This window comes from Trichosurus vulpecula, chromosome 9 (assembly GCF_011100635.1).
Source record: "Trichosurus vulpecula isolate mTriVul1 chromosome 9, mTriVul1.pri, whole genome shotgun sequence".
In the NCBI taxonomy this organism is placed as follows: domain Eukaryota; kingdom Metazoa; phylum Chordata; class Mammalia; order Diprotodontia; family Phalangeridae; genus Trichosurus; species Trichosurus vulpecula.
In genome coordinates, this window is record NC_050581.1 from 190,814,392 (window position 1) to 190,837,729 (window position 23,338).

Below are 23,338 nucleotides of genomic sequence, written 5' to 3' on the forward strand. Positions count from 1 at the left end.
GGCAAAAATATGTGTGTATATGTATATTTGTGTGTGTGTGTGTATATATATATATATATATATATATATATATATATATATCTACACACACACACATATTCTATGCATACTTCTATTTATCACTTCTTTCTCTAGATGGAGACATGAACTTCCTTCATATGTCCTTTGTAATTAATCTGGTATTTATAACAGTCAAAATGACTTAGTCTTCAAAGTTATTCTTAAAACAGTATTGTTCTCAGCGTTTGGCACATACTAGACACTTATTAAATGCATGTACAAGACCTTGTATTAGATATTGGGAAAGAAATAAAATTTAAAGACACTATCCCTGACTTCTTGAAGTTTACAGCTGAGTAAGGAGATACCACACACCCTTCCACATGTACACACCCAAAATAATATGTGAAAGGTACATAAGAAACGCACAAATTGCTTTGGGAGTACCTAGGATAGAATGATCACAGTTGGCTCAGATCCCTTCAGGGGTGGGGAACCTGTGGCCTCAACAGGGTCCCTACCCCTGGAGGTCCTTTGGTTTCACAGGTTCCAAGTATCCCAAGTCCATGAGGTCATGACCCTAAAACCATTCTTCCCTGACATCTTCTCATTCTGTCCCCCATCTCCACCCACCCTGCCCTATGCTGACAAGTGAATACTGCAACGATAAAGCCTGCCTCGGTAGATATCTTCCACCATTCCTGAGCATCAGATGCCAGCATAACATCTGCAGAGGGAATCCCTCATCACATCAGCTCCTCACAGCCTGACTTCTGTCTCTGTCACTCTATGAGACCAGTCCCATCTTGTTTCCTCCATCCAATGACCTCTTTTGCAGTCACCATCCTCCCTGAATTGTCTGAATCACATGACATGATTGAGCAGCCTCCTCTTTCTGCATACTCTTCCTTCGCTTACTCTCTCTTCATTTTTCTCCTACCTGAGTATTCTCTCTGGGTCCATCTCATCTTCCCTGATATGGAAGATCCCTCATGGTTCAGTCTTCAGCTATCTTCACTTCCATCCTTTCTACTCTCCCTAGGCAATCTCATATGCTTTGGCAGCTGTGATTATCACCTCTACACAGATCACCCCCCAAATTTTAAAATCCAACCCTTCTCTTTCCCTTGCACTGCTCTTGTGATTTTTCTAGTATGTCAAACTCAAAAATCAAAAGGCTAATTCATCATCTTCCCTTCCCCAAATTCCCAGTGTATCCCTCCTCCAAATACCTCTAATCTCGCTGATGGTACAACCAACCTCCCAGTCACCCAAGCTCAAAATTTTGGAGTCAATTTCTCTCTCCCAACACCCACCAAATCAACTCAATTACCAAATCCAATGAGTTCTACATCCATAATATCTCTTGTAGCCATCTCTTTCTTTCTACTCCCACAGCCACTAGCCCAGGTAAGGCCCACATCACCTCTCACATATACTCATAATCACGTCCTGGCTGATCTCCTTGTCTTCATTCTCTCCCACTCCCAACCCATCCTAACAAAATAATCTCCATAAATCACAAGCCTGACCAAACTACTTCCTTTCCCAAAAAAACCTTGAATGGCTCCCTACTGGACAAAGGATAAAATAAAAACTTCTTAGTTGGGCATTTGAGGTTCTACACAGTCCAGCTCCCAATTATCTTCCAGCCTAATTTCCACATTACTTCTGTTGTGTTGTCTAGGTTTTGGGCAAACTAGACTCTCATTTCTCGCTGTTTTTCACTAGTGTCCATGCTGGTACATCTCAGGAGTGGAAGGCACACCATACATGTCCTTTACTTCTCTTTGCTTCTGAAGTCACCCTCTGTAGCCAGAATGGACTTTGTTTTCTTTGAATGACTCAGCTTGCCTCGTTGAGCTTCCCTGGACGCTGGGGCTTGCTCTTCCGGTGCAGGACCAGAGCTTCCTGTGTGATGAGTCGTGGGGCTGGCTGAGGGGAAGTGTGTTAACGTGGTCTACGCTAGGGGGAAGGGCCAAGTCAAGAACCAATCGGCCCTGGTCGTTCAGGCGGCGCTTGATGATGTCAAAAACTCTATAAGAGGGGAGAGGACAGCTTGAAGATCCTCCTTTCCTTTTCCGGTTGGAGCCAGAGATGCCTACAGCCGAAGCTGAGCTGCCGGTAGCAGAGCTGACTGGAGGCTAGTGGGTAATCTTCTTACCATAGAGGGGAAGCATGTATACGATTTTGCCTTATACCATCTCGCTTCTCTGTGGCCTTCTGGTTACCCTTGTAAGGTGGACTTATTGGGCCTGGAAGCTTTTGATGAAAATATCAAAATGGGGACGCTGGTTTGTGGGCTTGTTATTGTGGAGTGTAAATACATGCTTTAGTTCTCCTGCCTTCTGCCTAGAGAATTCCTTATATCCTGCGGTTCCGGACCTTTTAGGTACATATGAGATTCTCTTTGAAATCATAAATTCTGCCTTCCTAATATATTTGGCGACGAGGTGGATGGGATCGCTAGATATAAGATCTCTATTCAGAAGCAGAAGAACTTCAGAGGAAGAGATGAATATCCCAGGGTGGGAGGATCCATTTTATTCCTCCTTAGCAAAGGAATTGTCTAAAAAAGCTGGACCCTGTGAAAACTGGGAACCAAGGGTACAGAGAGGAGATCCTAAGGATTTGGAAAGGTGTTTACAAGAGGTTGGGATTCAGTCAGGGGCATCACTATCTAGGCAAAGCTGGATAGTATTATCAGCCTACCGGCTAGTATATGAAAGATTGAGATTAAGTGAAAGAGATGGGGGCACTCCTACCCCACAGCAAGAAGGGGAATCTCAGATAGCAGGAGAACAAATTGCTGCTCAAGAACCCACTGACTCAGATGAGAACTTTTCTATTAATGTGGCTAGGAGCAACAGGAGGCCAAATAAGCCAAGAGTGCATCCCAACTCAGCCCAGACCAAGCCTGACTGCCTGCTTTGTCCTTGCCATGGTGGCAGGGGAAGCGAGTGGGGGGAAAATGAGACAATGTTAGGGGCTGAGAGAGAAAATGCTACTAGGGTTCAGGACATCCCTCGCACAGAGAATGGGAGATGGTTAAATACTCAGACAAGCGTTTGTCCCATAGAGAGGAAGAGGACAGAAACCCGAGGTAGTTACGAGGGAATTTCAGGAAGATTTCTCACCACAAGAGGTCACAGATATTTTGAGTAGATTCAGCCAAAGAGTAGGAGAACCATTAATATCTTGGATGGTAAGGCTCAGTGATCAAGGGGCCAGGTGGAATATTAGTAGATAAGAGGGACTGTATGAGATTCATAGGTATCAGCCACGATCCTCTAGTTCAGCAAGCTTTTAGGGAACATCATCAGCAAGGAGATGATGCTAGCAGGACTACTCTGTTGGCATTAGCTGCAATAAGAGATATACTAATGATTCTATGTGGCCCACTGAGCACAGACCCTGGTATTCACTTAAAGATTGTATCATGAGACTAAAGGAGGAGGTAATGAAGACTGCTATTATGACAGGAACTGCAGACAAATATTACAATGATCCCTCATAGAAATTTAATAATTAGGACAGCTCCCCCTGCTTATAAACAACTAATTTTGAATCTGTTACTTAGGGAAGTAGGGACCCATCTTACAGAGGTGATAAATAAGATTTTACAGTTACATGACTTAGGAGACTGGGGAAGGGATAAATCTCCTCGAGAGAGAAGGGTGAATAGCCAGCAAACTTGGCACCAAAATGGAGTGACAAGAAAAGAAATGTTCACTGCTCTATTGAGAGCAGGGGTAGGTTTTGAAACGATAGATGGCATTCCAACCAATGAATTGTACAGGATGTACAGAGATAAAGGACTCGATAACAGGAGAGATAGGGAAATAAGAACTGCTCCTGCAAATGCTACAGATGGTGAACCTTCATACCCAAGTGAATCACATGCCAGGGAATACTAGGAAACAGGCCAGGCCCCAGCCCAAATTAAGGAAATACGTAAGCTGGATTGCAGACCTCACATTAACTTGACCATATATTGGAAAAATGGGTCAAGTACAGTAACTAGGGCATTAATAGACACTGGGGCCGAGGCCACCCTTATCTATGGGAATCCAGACAAATTCAGCCATGGAACTCCTATTACCATCACAGGACTAGGAGGGACTGAAATATCAGCCAGACAAGTTAAATTGATGATGAAAATTGGACAGTTGCCCAAGAAAGAATATAGTGTGGTTATTGTGCCTATTCCTGAATACATCATTGGAATAGACATTTTGAAGGGTATGACTTTAAATTTACCTGAAGGAAAATACCAATTTGCTGTGAGGAAAATAGGCATTAATGCAGTCTTAGTGGGGAAAATCAAGATGGATCCAATCACTTTGCCTGAACCTTCTGAAGTAATTACTTTGAGGCAATATCGTGTGCCAGGTGGGCAAGATGAAATTGCCAACACTATAAGAGAATGTGTTGAGGCAGGAGTGTTAGTCCCTACAACTACTCAATGGAACAACCCTGTCTGGCCAGTCCGAAAGTCAGATGGGACATGGAGGATGACAGTAGATTATAGACAGCTGAACAAAGTGACTCCTCCCTTGTATGCTGCTGTTCCAGACACGGTTACTTTAATAGAGAGAATACAAAAACATGAAGGGACTTGGTATGCAGTTATTGATTTGGCCAATGCCTTCTTTACGATCCCAACAGACCCCAAGCAATGGAACCAGTTTGCTTTTACTTGGCAAGGCTGACAGTATACATTTACACGCCTGCCACAAGGATATATTCATAGCCCAACTATTTGCCACAGGATTGTAGCTGAGCATTTGGATGAATTAAAGCTACCTGGTGTACAGCTTACACATTACATAGATGACATCATTATACAGGGAAAGAATATAAAAGAAGTGGAGGAGAGTTTAGCATTATTAACTGACCATATGAAAAGCAAAAGATGGGAAATCAACCCCGCAAATGTTCAGGGGCCAGCTCAAACTGTAAAATTCTTGGGGATACAGTGGAATAGAGGACTGCGAGAAATTCTCCCACAAGCTCGACAAAAAATTCAGGATTTTCCCACCCCTACTAATAAGAAAGAGGCCCAAAAGTTCATAGGGCTATTTGGTTATTGGAGACACCACATCCCACATTTGGGACAGATTTTTAAACCCTTGTATAAAGTCACCAGAAAGAAATATGAGTTTGATTGGGGCCTTGAACAAAGTAGAGCTTTTGAGGAAGCAAAGGCTGCTATACAATTAGCTCTGGACTTATGGCCTATGCAAAATGGGCCAGTGGAGTTACAAGTGACTGTACAAGATGACTATGCAAATTGGAGTCTGTGGCAAAAACAACAGAGCCGAAGTGTACCTTTAGGCTTTTGGTCAAGGAAACTGCCCTCATCTGGAGTGCAGTATACACCTTTTGAGAAGCAGCTGTTAGCTGCATATTGGGCTTTAGTAGAAACTGAGCAACTAACCCTGGGTCATGAAGTGATATTAAGGCCTGGAATTCCAATTATGACTTGGGTAATGAGTACCCCAGCTTCTCACAGAATTGGACATGCACAAGAGGCGAGCATAATCAAATGGAAGTGGTATATTCAGAATAGGTCCAGAGCAGGCAAAAGTGGAGTTTCTGCTTTACATGAATCAGTGGCGAACATTGGCACTGAGAGAAATGAAAAACCCATTGAATCTAAGCAACAGATGGTGCCATCCTTAGTGAAATGGAATAATGGGTATGATGGACTAAGTGTAGAACAGAAGAAACACGCTTGGTTTACTGACGGGACAGCAAAATATTTAGGACAGAAGAGACATTGGAAAGCAGTAGCCTATAACCCCTGTACTAGGCGAACTCTGGAAAGTTCTGGGATAGGAGGAAGTAGCCAATATGCTGAACTGATGGCAGTACATCAGGCCATCAGAATGGAGAAGGGAGGACAGTGTCATATATTTACTGATTCATGGGCGGTAGCTAATGGATTAGCTACTTGGATGCCTATATGGAGGAATCAGAATTGGGAGATTCATGGCAAACAAGTTTGGGGTAAAGAGTTATGGGAAAATATATGGGACATGTCTTTGGTTACAGATTTGTCAGTTTTTCATGTTGATGCTCACGCGACCCTGACCACACCAGAGCGTGAGTACAATGCACACGCGGATCGACTAGCAAAGATTGCCACTGAATGTATTGTCCCTACTCCAACTGAAACTGATGACTCAGCCTTAGCAAGATGGGTCCACCAGACCGCCGGCCATTTAGGGGTCCAGGCCACCCACCGATGGGCACAGGACGGGGTATCAGTATCTCTCATGCATTGTTAAAACAAATAACAGAGGGGTGTTGTATATGTCAATTAGAAAAAGAACGAACTCTTCCTAGGATAGTAACTGGAGAAATAGCAAGGGGAAAAGTTCCAGCCCAAATTTGGCAGATAGATTATATTGGCCCACTACCCCAGGATAAAGGATGTAAATATGTATGTACGTGTGTTGACACCTATTCAGGTGTCCTAGTGGCTTGTCCTTATAAGGACGCAACTCAGAAAAACACCTGTAAAACCCTAGATATTGTAAGTTTATACTACGGGACCCCAATGCAGATTCAAAGTGACAATGGGTCACATTTCAAGGGCAAAGAAGTGAAAAGATATTGTGTGTTGAACAATATAGAATGGATATATCATATTCCATATTACCCACAAGCATCTGGGCTGATTGAAAGAATGAATGGATTGTTGAAAGAACAGCTGAGAAAATTAAGCTCTAATAATTCATACCGACATTGGAAGGATAATTTGTCTATTGCCTTACGTAATTTGAATAATAGGCCCTTAGGGGGGAGTACACCTCTAGCCAGAATGAACCCCAAATTTGCAGATTAGAGAACAGCAAACACGTGAGATCCAAAATATTGAATTTTGGACTGTGAGGGAAGATGTCCCCCTACCATGTCCAGGAACACCTGGTTCAGCAGGATATGATTTACATTGTATAGAGAATTTTAGGTTGAATAGAAAAGAGATAAGAAAAACCCCTACTGGAGTATGTATGAGAATCCCCAAGAATCATTTTGGACAGATATTACCTAAACCAGGATTAGCAGCTCAAGGAGTACATGTATTGGCTGGAGTGATAGATTCGAATTATCAAAAAGAAATTGTTGTGACACTCCAGAATTTGGGTGAAAAACCTGTACAATTTGGTAGGAATGATAGGATAGTTCAAGTGATTATTATCCCCTGTGGAAAAATACCCTTTGTGAAAACTGACCCTCCTCCCAAAATAACTACTAGAGGGGCAAAAGGGGCTTGCTCCATTGATAGAATAAAGTTGGGAGCTAAGGTATAGGTAAAACAGAAGCCAGATGATATTCCAAAGGCTGCAGAAGTCATAGCCCATGGGAAGAACAACACTGTAACAGTTGTCTATTCAGGGGAAGATAATTACCAAATCGTGCCCCTGAACCATATATTTTACCGTGAATAGGGCTATAATATTAGATTCACGGACCCCACAGGTATGGCTGATGCTGGTAATTGACACAAGCCACTCAGAGGGAAGGTGACTTTGTGTGATTAACGGATAAAAGCTTGTACATCTGGGGAAAGTCTGGGAGGACAATCCTAGTCTATCTAGGATGGGATCCTCCTGGTTTCCCTTGTACATCTGGGGAAAGGCTGGGAGGACAATCCTAGTCTGTCTAGGATGGGATCCTCCTGGTTTCCCTTGTACATCTGGGGAAAGGCTGGGAGGACAATCCTGGTCTCCATCTAGGGTGGGATCTTCTTGGCTTAGTTTCCTCATTGTGTTCCATTTAAAAAGAAACATTTCCCATCTGAGTTTGGCTCTGATATTGGATCTCTGCATAACTGAAATTTCAACTAAACTGGAGATGATTTTATTTAAAGGATAATAGCCCATACTTGCCTACTCTTTTTGTTCTCTGTTTTAGTTAACCTTGTCGCTAGTTCTGTCTCCTGCAGGTTTAAGCACCCTGCAGTTTCCGGTGACTGCCTAAGTACGTAGCATTCTTGGAATTCCTGCCAGCTCGCTAAAGAACTGAACTCTGGAATGGGACTCTTTGGGGCAGGGACACCTCTACATCCAATTTCAGCAAGAAGAAGCTATGGAAAATGAGACCTTCACCCATTACCCCAAGATTTTGAGCCCCAATTGTTTGAGGGGGGGAATGATGATAGTGTTCTGTGTACTTATTTTGTGTTATCCTTGCTATATTGTTTTATTGTTATGATATTATTGATCCTATGTAATGGATACGAAGATCTAGGGGTGGACACTGGAATTATTAATAATTATTTTGGGATGATTGATTGAAGCGATTATCTGGCTGGGATCTAGGGGTGGATCACATTTGAATCGTAAACCAATATTTGGGAATGTCACTGAATGATATGTTTTGCTTTATTGTGAATGATGTTTTAGTTTCCTGCATAATTGGATCACAATGTTCTAGGATATATAATTTAATTTGAATTATGATTGGATTGTGCATCCTAGAACATTGTGAGGGGTGGAGTGTAGCCAGAATGGACTTTGTTTTCTTTGAATGACTCAGCTTGCCTCGTTGAGCTTCCCTGGACGCTGGGGCTTGCTCTTCCGGTGCAGGACCAGAGCTTCCTGTGTGATGAGTCGTGGGGCTGGCTGAGGGGAAGTGTGTTAACGTGGTCTACGCTAGGGGGAAGGGCCAAGTCAAGAACCAATCAGCCCTGGTCATTCAGGCAGCGCTTGATGATGTCAAAAACTCTATAAGAGGGGAGAGGACAGCTTGAAGATCCTCCTTTCCTTTTCCGGTTGGAGCCAGAGACACCTACAGCCGAAGCTGAACTGCTGGTAGCAGAGGTGACTGGAGGCTAGTGGGTAATCTTCTTACCATAGAGGGGAAGCATGTATACGATTTTGCCTTATACCATCTCGCTTCTCTGTGGCCTCCTGGTTACCCTTGTAAGGCGGACTTATTGGGCCTGGAAGCTTTTGATGAAAATATCAAAATGGGGACGCTGGTTTGTGGGCTTGTTATTGTGGAGTGTAAATACATGCTTTAGTTCTCCTGCCTTCTGCCTAGAGAATTCCTTATATCCTGCGGTTCCGGACCTTTTAGGCACATATGAGATTCTCTTTGAAATCATAAATTCTGCCTTCCTAATATACCCTCATGCTTTGAGACTCACCTCAGAAGCCCACTCCTCCACGATATGCTTCCTGATCAACCCAGCCTAATACTACCGCCCCCTCCTCAAATCTTCTTAGAGCCTTCTGTCACATGCTTTTCTTTGGCTCAGTCACACTCTTATCATCCATGTCATGTCCTTCCCATCAGCAGAGCAAAGGCTTGCATCATTTCTCCATTTTATATCCCACGTGCTTCATGGAATGTCAATCAACAAGCATTTGTTAATCACCTACTATATACCAGGCACTGTGCTAGGCACTGGGGTTAGGCAAAAGAAAGGCAAAGACAAGTCTGTGCCCTCAAACAGCTCATATTCTAATGAGGTGATAACATGTAAATAACTAGGCACATAAAAGCTACAGCAGCACACAAAGTGGGTGAAAAGCAACCTCAGAGTGAAGGCAATGGAGAGAGAGGAGCTGGGAATGGTCTCCTACAGAAGGTGGAATTGCAGCTGGAGCCTTGGACGAAGTCAGAGGGAGAGCATTCCAGAAGCTGGGGCTGGCCGATCAACAGGCACAGAGACTGTGCACTGCGCAGCACATGGGTCAGTGAGGCTGAAGCACTGACTGCACGGAGGGGACAAAGAGGTCCTAAGACTGGAAAGCACAATGCTTTGCACACAGTAGAAGCCGAATAAATGTTGAGTTGAATTGAATCGCACAGAGTGAGCCCAGCGTACAGACAGGAGATTGGGAGGAGAAGAGAGTCCACAGGCACAAGACCTTCTTCTTTCAGCTAACAGTAAAGATAGGTCCACAATGTGAAAAACGAAACAGATGATGAGCATTCCTTGTCTAGATGACAGCAGGCAGGTGAATGAGCAGCCCGGCCAACACGTCCATCCAGAGACTGCATGGGAACCATGTCCAAGGGCCACCGTGGAGCAGGAAGGGAAAGCCAGGCTGGCTCCTTAAGGGGCATCAGTTTTCAATGACCCCAAACAGCACTTTCCAACAAGAAACCATTTTTAATACCATTAATTATTCTGCTGGTGATACAACTGTGGGCTACAGCCAACCAGAATCTAGGAAGACTCCAAATGCCAAGTAACTCAAAGGTTTGTTAACAGGAAGATACCTGGGATTCTGTTAGTGTAGAAAACCCCCATGTGCGATCTCCTTCCACTGAGACTGATGGCAACCCAGCCAGCACTTAGACTCGTCTTTGAGAGTATTTTAATCCATCTTTAAGGGGGATTGAGTAAGTCACCTAGGATCATACTACTAGTGTCAAAGGAAGGCTCTGAACCCAAGTCTTGTTGGGTTCAAACCTAATTCTATTAACTCTCAATGGGAAGAGGCGCAAGGAAGAAGAAAAGAAGAGGAAGAACAGGAAGAAAAAGAGCTTGGGTTCAGATCCTCTGATAGGTAGCAGCTATGAGACTTTTTATAGGTCATTTAACCTCTGTCTGCCTCAGTTTCATCGTTTATAAAAAGGAAATGATAATGTAGGGCCAACCTCACTGGGTTATTATGAGACTCAAATGGGATGTGTGTGTGTGTGTGTATACACACATAGAGACTCTCTCTCTCTCTATATATATATATATACATATATATATATACACATACATATATACAGATATGTATACACACACACACATAAAATGTGTATGCCCTTATGCAGCCTGTGATTCCACTGGCATAGGGAGTCCCCAGTGAAGAAGGCCCCTCTCCCAATTCAGGCCAACACCTTCTCTGCCAGTTATAATCTTAGAGCATTTCCCAGGGGGCGCCACAGGGCTAGGGTATATCAGAGTCAGGACTCAAACCCAAGTCCTCCTAACTACAAGGTCAGCTTTCTTTCCACTGTGCCCTGGTGCCTCCCTTTGAATAATGACGCCTGATACTCCTCTACTGATTTAAGGTTTACAAAGTACTTTACAAACATCTCATTTGACCCTTATAACAACTATATGAAGTAGCTACCGCAGGTATTATCATCCCCCTTTTATGAATGGGGACACTGAGACTCAGAGATCTATAAGAACTTGCCCATGAACACCCAGCCAGTGGGGGTCAGAGACAGGATTTGAACCCAAGCCATACCCACCACGCCACATTGCTGCCCTCTAAAGAAACAGGGTGTCTGTGAATTCTGGAGAGACAAGAGCACTCTGGTCAATAAAAACAGACACTAGGTACATCTGTTTCCTTTCCCACGGCTCCCTGAGCACAGCGGGACAGGTTGGGTAGGAGGGAACTGGGGAAAGGCTGGTGATGCTGGGGTATCAGAGCAAGAGAAGGTGGATAACACAGAAGGCTAAGGTGAGAGAGACAAAAGCAGAGCTCCGGGGATTGAGTGAACTAGATCCATACTGCAAATCCTAATGAGTGCCCCCCCACCAAAAGAAAAATAAAACAGGAAGGACCCTAGATGCCTCCTCAGCTTCTATTTTCCTGCTTTAAAATAGGTTTTATCTGGGAATAAACCAACAGCCAAAACCTGGAAACACATCCATTCATCTCTTACTAGGAATCCAAGGTCCCAACTGACAATGGATGCAAAGAAGAGGGAAAGGGGAAAAGGGACATTCCAAATGAAAGTCGTAATTCACACACATCTGTGGGTCATAGAGGACCCCGCTTCTACTTTAAAATTGGGTCTTTTCACATTCACTCTACTTCCTGGCAAAATGTGCATCTAGAAACCGCAGCTAAGGAGTGTCCCCCCACTTTTTCTTCCTATTAGTTGTTTTGCTTCTTGGATGTATCAGGGGTTTGGGGAGGGGGAGGGTAGGACAGGATGCTGGAAAAATAACTGAAGATTCCATCACTGAGCTATCCCATAAAATGTGACTGGTTTATACTCCATCGACCAGATGCCACCTGGATGTGGTCCACTCCATGCACATCCTACATGACCTTTACGAGTGTGAAATTGATTCAGATGGGTTGATGTTTCCGGAAAGGAGTGACATATATATTCAGGCTACTTAAAGTACACAAAAGGAATTCCAGATGAAGCCAAATTTTGTTTAGAGGAGAAATAAATGGCATAAAAATATAATCCAAAGACTTCCTGTCCATGCCAAAAATGTTTAACATCCGCAGATAACAAAACATTTTGAAGCCCAGCAGTTTGTTGATTTTGGCAATAAGTTAATTAGGCGTCCATGCATCAACAGAGAAGAATAAAAACACCAAGCCTTTCACACAGCTTGTGGAAAACTCTAATCTCTATGATTACAGCAATCCTTTGAGAAGAAAAAAAAGGCTTAGGACTAGATTGGAATTCCCAAGCATGAGTTCTAGCTCAGATGTTCTCACCACATAGGGCTACAGCTGCTCATTTCCCATACCTAATCCTCTACTCCTTCCTTCTTGTCCAGGTTTCATTCATTTACCAGGGTAGCCAGGTTTGGTGGAAGCCAACCCCTTTGCAACCAGACAGCCTAGCTGCATGGACCATAGGAATTTCAGTACAAGCAGATTACAAGTGGGATTTCCATGTGGCAGGGGATTTCAGCTTTCATTTTCCTATAGGAGGACTAGCAATTAGAGAGAGGGAGGGAGAAAGATAGAGTAATACTAGAGCCACTGTTTACCAATGGGAAACTAACACTGGGGCATCAAGGTGACTTGGGCTCTCTGCCATCTCACAGTCTCTGCCCATTTGGACTCTTAAGAAAGGGTGTAGCTGGAAGAGCCTGGATCTGAGATCTGCAGACGGAGAGTAAGGATTGAATTCCCCTCGCCCCCTGCTGCCTGCAGCCAAAGGCATTTCCTACAGTAAATCTCCATTGATTTGAGTTGGTCTTAATTCCTGATGTCACTACTTGACAAGCTAACAGTGTAGATATAAAAGGATGACCCATCCTAACTCCTTTGTGATTTGTGCATGTGCAGGTGTAGGGAAGAAGCCTGAGAATCAGAAAGATCTGACTTCAAATCTTATCTCTGATACCACCTAGAAAGGTTATAGCTGGGGGGTGGGGCGGCAGGAGGAACAGAGTGGAGGGGGAGGGATGGGAGGAAATCACTTAATTTCTCTGTGCTTCAGTTTCCTTATTTGTTAAATGAGGTGACTCGATTTCTTCTTCATTCCCTTCTAGCTGTCGACGTATGATCCTATTTCTTAACCGGGAATTGGGGGAGGAGGGTACTAGTAAATGGCTTTTGATATTGATATAGAGAGAAATCGAGGCAGAGAACAGATTTGCAGTCAAGATTTCAAGGGCAATGGAATCAGAATCTCCCCTATCCCCATAGGAATATATATATATAGCTATAGGAAAGCCTCTTGTTGGATTTGATTTTTATTAAGAATTCTTCTAAATTCAGGACCATCTCCCCAAACTAAGTCCTGGTAAAGAGACTTGAGTAGTGTAAGGAGGGTCCTCTCAGAGGCAATTCACCACCAAGTACTCACAGTCTGCTACAAAGACTGGTCTGCTTACTTTGCTCATCTCCCCTTAAGGCTCCTGTTTTCTACTCCCACATGGGATCTTCAAGAGTCCCCCATACAGTGAAAACTGCCTTGAAGATGCAAAAAAATGCAAAAAAGGAATAACTAAATGTTCTGCTTACTATTTCTAAGCACCATTCATACTAGAAACCAGCAAATACAAGGTCCCCTCTGCCCGTCTATATTTGGACAGCCAGCATGGTGGAATGGACAGAGAGTTAGACTTGGGGGTGTGGGTTCAATGCCGAAGGCTAATACCTAGTCACTGTGAGGTCTGGGAAGGCCACTCACTTCTCTGTGATACCCGTAGGACCTACCTCAATGAGACATCTAAATAAGATGGTAAATAATAAGTATTTGAAAGGTCCCTGTTCCTACTGCCACAGCCAAGATGACTGCAGGAAGAAGAAAGAGCTTTTGGCTGAAATCACCCTATGTGTGAAATTAAGACAGAAAACCCCTCAAATGCCTACAAACACTGATGGAATTCAAAGATTAATGTCCCTTTGTACAACATGCAAGGTCAGGATTGCTGCAAAATGGAGAGGGCCCTGAAGTTGGAGTCAGAAAGAACTGGGTTCAAATCCTGCATCAAGTACTTACTAGCTTTATGACCCTGGGCAAGTCATTTTTCTGCTGCCTGACTCAGTTTCCGCTTATGTAAAAAGAGGAGTTGGACTCAATAGTCTATTATCCTACTAAGCTTCAATGGAGAGAAACTTCAGAGGCTTAAAATCCACAGAGAATAACCATTCTACACAGACTGAAAATCTACAGCCAGGCAGTTCTGAGATTCCTGGGATCTTCACAGATAATGATGATTCACGGCCTCCTACCTCCTCCTATCTCCTCCTACCCACCTCATATAGAAGGGTAGAGGTGACTGAGTAAATCAATCAAATCCCCTCTCCTTTCTTAAAATCAGCAATAAGATTCCTTGATATCTTCATGAAGTGAGAGTAGTCTCCAACCACCAACCAATCAAACACTTCCAAGAAAGTGCAAACCGTCACTGGATAAACCGGAGGAAGTGTGCTTTGAGCGCCTGAGGACAGAGCCAGGCCCTGCCATCTCTGAAATAGAGACCAAATCAGAAGCCAAAGTATTCATGTGCCCGTGGAGATTCTGGAACCACTGAGAGGTAGATGAGGAGAGGGCATCGTCACTGGGAAGAGGGAGGGAAGGGAGCATCTCCGCTTCCCCAGAGCAGACTCTTGCAAGTTTCCCATCTAGGCATCTAATATCATTAGGGTAAGTAGTTCCCTGTGAGGAAATTTGTTCCACAACATAGACCTGCAGCCACTCTGCGACTCCAAGTCCCTGAGAGTTCCCTGGACCAAACAGAGGCTAGAAGGCTTGTCCAAGGTCATGCAGCCAGTATATGACAGAGGGGGAGAGTGTTTGAGTTCACCTGGTTCTGCCTTGGAGACTGATCCTCTCTCTACCCACTACATCACACTGCCTGGGGTCCCCATGATTAGTAAAGAAAAATGGGGGGAAATGTGTGTCCTGTATTCTGGAATACTTCCAAAATCTGGATTGGGTCAATAAACACTCCAATGGAGATGTCGCTGTTGAAACTCATGGAAACTTGTCTGTAACACACCTGAGAAGTCACCCAGAAATGCATCCTAGGAGAACATTTTCAGACTTCCAGAAAGAGGAGAGAGGGCTGTTTGTGCTGATGGGCACCTAACACGGACAGCTCAGTCTGGCTCTGAGAGAGATGCGGGGGCACGGTTGAACATGGACAGACTATAGTTTGACAAGACCATGCTATGACGTGCTTGGTAGACACTCCATCCTGCTTGGACTACATCTGGGCAGCGCTCTGTCGGCTTCCTACCCTAAGCCACATCCCCTTGGCACCAGAGAACAGTGACCATGCCCTGGGTCCCGGGGCACAGTCAGGGCTGCCTTTCAGAGCTGCCACCCACCACAGAAAACGGGTGGTCTTCTCTTTCACTTACGCAAACAGAGCAATGACATCACAGCCTTGTCATTCGGGAAACACACTACTTATGGAGGGGCTTTCCTTAGCTCAGTCACTTTCCTAGCCTTGAGTTAATTTTTTTTCTTTCTTTCTGTGATGTCACCCGGAGTTACAAATGCATCCCGCTCATAGACTCATCATCTCAACGGGCCTCCAGCCTCCAGCCTTCTCTCCTAGGCCAGGCCGTTAATCAGATGTCTTTCCATTCTGTTCTCTTCACTCATTTAGATCCGATTCAATTTAATTCAAGCTAACAAACGTGTATCAAGTGCCTACAAAGCCCAGAAAGACAGGAGAGGGTCCAAAGAGGCAGCTTCAAAGCCAAGAAGAACTGGGTTTCATCCTGCCTCTGACTTTTCTGGCTGGGCCACCCTGGGCAAATCTCTTCATCCGTCAGGGTCCTAGGACATTCTTTAAGATCTAGGTCCCCATTAGTGCAAAAAGAACTGAAGTGATCCCCTGTGCTTGAATTCACATGGCTCAAAGTTATAATTAAATACAATACAGTCAGTGGTTTCAACCCAGTGAAAAAATGTAGTGTGGATTTGAACCATGTAAACACTTCAAGGAATTCACCTAATTCGGACCTAGCTGGGTAATTTGCAGAGAAGATCGCTATCTGTATTAGTAGAGGGAATTTCTTCACATGGAATTTCCTTGTACCGAGGAAATCCCAGGTCCAGTCTCTCTCCCTCTCCCTATACAATAAGGTCCCATAAGGTGTGTGGCTAGAATGTGCCAGAGGGCTCAGGCACACCCTAATGTCATCCCCCAAAATGACTTTGCATTTTAATTTAATTATATTGTGCCCGTAAGGTAAAACATATGGCCTGAGGGAGCTCACAGCCATCCATTTTTAAAGAAGACGAGCCAAGGCTGGCCTCTGTCACATGTGGACCCCATGGCCAAAGCATCACTAAAAAGCGAGCATCCGCCTGACTCCGTCAGCAGCCCCAGACACAATGAGGAACAACCAGACTCTGTCCTGGGGACGTCAGACACGGCTACCTGGCCATGGAGGTTCCATATGTGTCCTCTGTCACACGCAGACCCAACGGCCAAAGCATCACTAAAAAGCGAGCATCCACCTGACTCCATCGGCAGCCCCAGACACAATGAGAATGACCAGACTCTGCCCTGGGGACGTCACACTCAGCTACCTGACCATGAAGGTTCCCTATGTGTCCTCTGCCAACAGGATGACTGGATCTTGCGGTGCCCAAACCTCAAGCTTTACCTCAGGACTGATTTAAACCAAGGCCACACACACCATTAGAGAATGTGGGTGAGACGGGTAAGAAAGAGGGGCCTGGAGGATTCCAGTCCCAGACATCTCTGCTTCAGATTGCCACGGTCAAATGGTCAGCTCAGGAAAATGCCTGTGGAAGTGGGAGTGTTCTCTGCACCTGAGAGTCTTCAAGGGTTCCCTAGAGCCCTGAGAGGCTGGGTCACACAGCCAAGATGGGTCAGAGAGGGACTTGTCTTCCCAGCTTGAGGGGCATCTCTCCAAACACTGCACAGCACCACCTCTCTCTACCTTTCAGACCTGCCTATTAAATGTTTGCTGAATTGAACTGAATCAAACTGAGCTGCGTTCATTCATCGAAATGAAGTGAATTCATTTGAACTGAAGTGAACTGAATTACATGTGATTAACAGGCCTTTTGTAGCCCAGGGCCTTGGGGAGAGGGAGGGATGGAAATACGACAGGAACATGAAAAGAAAATATGGATTACGAGCCAGGTGTGAGTCCACTCAGCACAAGGGGGCAGGAGCCCTGAAACTCACCATCACCTCCTGGATGAGAAACATCTCGACGTCTCCTGCAGAAAGCCGGTCGGGGATCCAGAAGTTGAGCGACAAGCCAGGGAGCGTGCTTGGTCCAGTGTTATAAACCTGTGAATATTCCATAAGACACACTCATATCATCCGATGAAAGTATCACTCACAAACATGCTGCTAGTTTTCTTGGGTCCATTTGAGGATTTATCAGTTTCAGGAACTCCTTGAGAGAAAGGCGTCTGAACGCTCTAACACAGATCGGCAATCTCCCTTTAGCTTACCATCCTAGAGAACTTTCTAGGCACTTACAAGGGAAGTAAGTGACTTGCCCCAAGGTCACACAGCCAGTATGGGTCTCAGCACGACTTGAACCCAGGTCTTCGTGACTCCAAGACTGGCCCTGTATCTACTGCCCCACACTGCTTCTCTATATTAAGTACAATAAAAATAAGCTTCCTGTTAGAACAGACTTGTCACATTCTCTTTGCTATAAAGTCACTCAGAGAAAGTCATGCCTTAAGAGGGTAGAACATAGATGCAAAGAGAAGTTCAACATAACAAAAACCTAATACTACAAATAATGTATTTCCCCCTTTTAAGGGCTCTAGCTCTTCTTTTTCCTTCTAAACATTATAAACTTGCTTGATACACTAGGAAATCTACAGGACAAACGGCTGATCTGGGATCAGAAGGGATGTGTGAAGGCGTCTGGTTCAACCCACTTATTTTCCATGAGAGTAAACTGAGGCAGGCTCAGCGAGGTCTCCCAGCACTCGTCTCTCTGATTCTTAGGCCTGCACTGTTCTGCTCAATCAGGCCATATTTTAAAATATTAATAAAACCAATGGTTTGTGGATGCTTGTTGTCATTTACAGCACAGCCGTTTGCAGATAAAGTACCTCCTCTCCCATCCGCCTAATGAGCCTTGTAACATGATCAACAAAAAAAGCCAAAGCCAATTGAAAGACAAATAGCCTCTCTGGGCTGGACAGCACGGATGAGGTCCTGCTGCCATATTCCTCACCAATCCTTGGAAAGGAGGGAAATGTATTTCCTCATCTCTTCTCGACATCCAAGATGAGATCGCAAGATACCCTAATTTATTCGATTTGGAATATGTAACTAATCGCTCGTTAACATCTTGGCTCTTGGAATCCTCTCCTGCTTCTCCTCCTTAACTACCCTGCCAATGTGTCCCCAGATGCCTGATCATTTTCCTGAAAAACAATGAAGGCAGAGATAGACAGCAGGCAGGTAGGTAAGCTGGGCAATGCACTGACCTCAGAGTAAGGCTGGGTTTGGACAACAGAGGAGACCTAGAGAAAGTTCCACAGTGCAAACCTCAGAGCGTGCGCCAAAAGCAAAGAAAGGTAAGAAAGATTGGCTTTGGCAAAGGGTGGGGAGTGAGGGAGGGACGGTTAGCACGCAGTTCATTTGAAAAAGCTTTGTGGGTTTTAACAGACTGCAATTCAATCGAGGTTAACATTGTAATAGGGAAGCCAAAAAGGGTATGATTGTTCGACTATGTTAAGAGAAGCCACGCTTCCAGGAATGGGAGGTGAGAGTCCCACCGTCCTCAACCATTGTCAGACCACGCCGGAGCATGGGGGTCAGTGCTAGACGGCACCGCGGTTTTAAAAGAACATTGATAGGATGGAGAGCATTGAGAGAGGGCAACCAGGACGATGGAAGTCCACGTCAGATGAGGATCTCTGGAGGGGCGGGAGAAGAGAACTCCAGGGGACATGAGAAGCGTCTGTGAGTGCCATTGGGCCTGATAGATGGAAGCAGGACTTGTTTGGTTGTAGGAGGCAAAGTTACCATCAGAAACCAAAGGATCCAAGTCCACTCCTTCCATTTTTCTTTAACAGGTGAGAAGACTGAGGCAGAGAGACCTTAAGTGGACCACCAAGGGTCAGAAAGCAGGTGAGGACGATTTGAACTCAGGTCTTCCCGACCCCAGCTAGCGCAAGTAGCAGAGATAGACTAGGTGTGATAAAAGGACATAGTCCTAATGAAAAGGGCTGCCCCAAAGAGCAGTGCACTAGCTGGGGGGCCGGTGAGCTCCCCCTCATTAGGATCACAGGGCACTGAGTTTTGCGGATATTGAGATTTATTTTATAGGCATAGATCATTTTACAGTTAAGGAAACTGAGGCACAGAGAGCAAAGACTGAATGGATGACCCCATATCCGTTATAGACTATAAAGGATACATTGGATGAAGGGAGCTAGGTGACTCAGTGGACAGAATGCTGGGCCTGGAGTCAGGAAGACCTGAGTTCAAATCCAGCCTCAGACACTAACTAGCTGTGTGACCCTCGGCAAGTCACTTCACCCTGCTTGTCTCAGTTGCCTCATCTGTAAAATGAGCTGGAGAAGGAAATGGCAAACCACCCCAGTATCTCTGCCAAGAAAACCCCAAATGGGGTCACAGAGAGTCGGACAGAACTAAACAACAAAAGCAGTGTAAAGAGCCCTTGAGTCAAAGGACTCGGGTTCAAATTCTACCTCTGACCTTACCTATGTGGCCTTAGACAAAGCCTTAAGTCCTCTGTAAATGAAGGGACTGGACTGGGTAGCAGACGAGACTCTGCCAGGTTGGAGTCTATGCTCCCATGAGCCGTTATAAATCTGCCTACCTCCTGCTGGACAGTCAGCAAGCATTAATTAAGCACCAATTAAGCCAGGCACTGAACCTATATTCTAATAGGAAGAAGCAATATTTACCCAGATGGATAAATACAATATACACACCTATGAGGATGGGTATAAATATGCATATATGTGCATGCATGTTACATATACACGTGCATACATATGTGTGTGTGTATATATATGTAAACACTCACACAATAATTTCATGGTGCAGGGGGAGAAAAGACAAAAACTGAGACTATTAGGAAAGGTCTCAAGCAGGAAACAGCCCAGTCCCTGCACTGTACTTTGAAGTGAGTTAGGGACTCCAGAATATACCAGCCCATTCCCACTTCTATAAGAGAAAGACTGATCACAACTTCGGAAAGAAAAGTCTCATGTTAGAGGGCAATTTACACGTACGCACAAACACACACACACGTGCACCCTTTATATTTTATGTATTTATAATTTTTATTCATTTCCATGGTAAAGCTTTTTGCATCATGACCATGGGAGGCATCCTATGTTATAAATATAATGACTGTCATCCCCATGCCTCGCCTCATCTTTTCATTATTAATACAATCATGAGAGGCAAACTATTAGTCAGATCATCAGAACATCTGGTCTTTATCTGGTTCCCAACCAATAATAAAAGGCAATGGAAAAAATGGTCTATCTTAGCAACTGATTTTCTCTTTCTCAATCCCAGGGACTAGCGGCCTGGGCCTTGTTCACAGCCAGCGCTCACGAGCCTCCAGCTCTGACTCTGACCATGCTCCACCCTCCCCGCCTGTAAATCAAGGGCAGGGCATGACAGTCTCTGCAATCGAGTCTCTCCTCCCCAAGATAGAGCCATGTGTTACCCATTACCAGGAGGTGGCACAGGGCCTCGGAGAATGCAGGCCAAAGCCCTGTTGTTTATAAGAGCCAACAAATGTTTGTCTTACGCCCTCTCCCCGTCCCCCAGCTTCTTCCCCTCCCCCACCTTCCCAGGCCCTCCAACAGCCCTTTCTTTGTCTTTCTCTTCCATTCCCCGACTCCCACCTGGAGGCCAAACGGAAGAGGGATTGGCTTGAGCCGCACGGAGACACGTTCTAGCTGCGACTGTTCAACGGCCCATCCGAAAACCATTTCATCTACGCAAAGAAGGCCAGGCCCCCACGAAGGCAGTCGAGAATGTGGGAAGCATGGGTAATAGAGTTAGGGCTCACCTAGCTCAACCTCCTTATTTCACAGGGGACGAAAGTGAGGCCCAGAAGAGTTAGCCCCCATCACAAAGGTAATAGAGGAAAGCCAGGATTGGAACCCAGGTCCTCTGACTCTAAAGCCAGCACTCTTCTGCCTGTATCTATAGTATTGTAAATGAAACAGTACCGCTGTTTCACGGGGAACAGTGACAGGGAGGGTAGAAGGCTTGCCTGGGAGTCTGAAACACCTGCATTTGAATCCTGCCTCAGACACTTATACTAACATGGTGAACCTGGACGGATCACCCTCGGCCTGTTTCCTCACCTGCAGAATGGGAATCGCAAGAGCACCTGACACACAGGGTTATCGTAAGGCTCCAATGAGTTAATGCAGAGTGCTTTGTAATCCTTCATTCAATATAGAAATGCAGGCAGTTTTTAAGGGAGTGGAACCGTACTAACAGTATTAGCTACCAGACAAGAGCAGCAGCACCGGAGGAAGAGTCCCACAGCCTAACAGCAGCATGACGCAGTGTGGAAGGAGCCAGCTTCGTTGGCAGGAACATCTGGGTTCGGGTTCCACCTCTGACGGTGCCCCAGGCAAGCCTCTCCAGACCACGTTAGAGAGGGTGGCCAACCTGCCCTGGTAGAGGGCGTGCCCGCCTGTCAGGCATTTTGTAGCATTACTGACTAGAGCAACAAAAGAATTCGAATTAATTTTGCTAAGTAGACAATGGCAGCGGATCCCTGGACACTCTGGAGGCTCTTACCTGCAGGGTGATGTTGAGAGGCTGATACTGGCATTCCCAGTCCTCCAGGTGAATGAAGTTGGACGCCTCGATGGATTCGCCGTACATGAAGGAAGTGGGGGATACGACTCTGCGGAAACGACGAGACAAGACCGTCATGTCAGCTTCGAGTTTAGGGTTCTTGGTCACCCAGACTTTGGAGTCTCAGAACCTGGTTTCAAATCTCAGTTCCCCTACCCCTCACTACCCATGTGACCATCAGCAAGTCACATTAACATAAGTCACAGCTGATAAGAAGTTGCAGAGTCAGGATTTGAACCCAGGTCCATGGGAAAACAGGATCAACAATCTAGAGCTGAAAGCAGCTTTGGGTCATCTAGCCAAAACCCCTCATTCGGCAGATGAGGGAACAGAGCTCTGGAAAGATTAAGCAACTTGCCCAGGATTATACAGATTGTAAACAGCTGAGTCGGCATTTGAACCCAGGTTTTCCGAATCCAAATCTTGTGTTTCTGGGATCCAGACAGTTCACACATGTCTGAGACTTTTCAGGCTGCCTTCACAACAATTCAATAAAGGAGGTAACAATATTATCCCCATTTTACAGCTAAGAAAGTTGAGGCTTTGCAAAGCTGGTAAGCCAGAGAGCTGAGAAGCAAGCACAATCTTGAGGCCAAGCCCACCCACACGACTGGGCTGCTGAGCCAACATGAAATAAACTGCAGTTTCTTTTAGAACTTATGGATAAAAGTCTACACTTTTTGTTTCTTGGTTTTGGTTATCATTTGAAAATGAGTTCACGAGCCAAGGCGTGCCACAGCAAGATTGGAAGAAAATAAAGGGGGGGGGGGGTCCTGTTTTGTGATGATATCCTAAACCACACTGTACAAATGACCAACCCGACCAAATCCATTTCTTCTCCTTTCATATGGAATTGTCACAATTTCAGGAGTGCTGAAGATTACAGGCTTAGACGGTAACAGCAACCAAAATGAGCAGTTGGAGGAGGTTTGGGGGGTTGTGGGTGAAGCGCTGAGGTTGGCTAGCTAGGTAGGTGGTCAGGGATCCAGTAACATCTCCTCGCTGCTCAGTCATTCAGTCCTGGTGATTTCCATATCTCCTCTCTCAACAAAGCAAATGAGAAAATTGAAGCCCAGATTCCTCCCAATGCCTCCATAACAGACCGTCAACAAATCACTGGGTGGCACCGGAGGAGTCATTCACTTGTCAAAATCCAACAGCAGAAAGAAAAAAACCCGCAGGAAGAAACTGGAATAGGAAAGTGGTCCATGTGCTCTGGAAGTCATTCCATTCATTGGGAATCAGAGGGAGGTCTTGGCATTATGGAAGAGGAAATCAATGCCCCAGGAAACATGAGGATTGGCTCATTTTTTAAAAAATTCAGATCTGTGA

The 23,338-nt window shown here is 45.1% G+C and overlaps 1 protein-coding gene across 1 annotated transcript in view; it reads right to left on the reverse strand.

The window, feature by feature from the left end:
* The window catches only part of ITGA9 (integrin subunit alpha 9), a 349,120-nt gene that overhangs the window by 53,230 nt on the left and 272,552 nt on the right, over positions 1-23,338 (reverse strand). Inside the window, exons 22-23 of the mRNA XM_036738550.1 lie at positions 21,947-22,055; positions 17,354-17,461 (exon numbers count right to left, since the gene is read on the reverse strand). Coding sequence (XP_036594445.1) covers positions 17,354-17,461; positions 21,947-22,055 — 217 coding nt within the window. The remainder of the gene's footprint in view (positions 1-17,353; positions 17,462-21,946; positions 22,056-23,338) is intronic.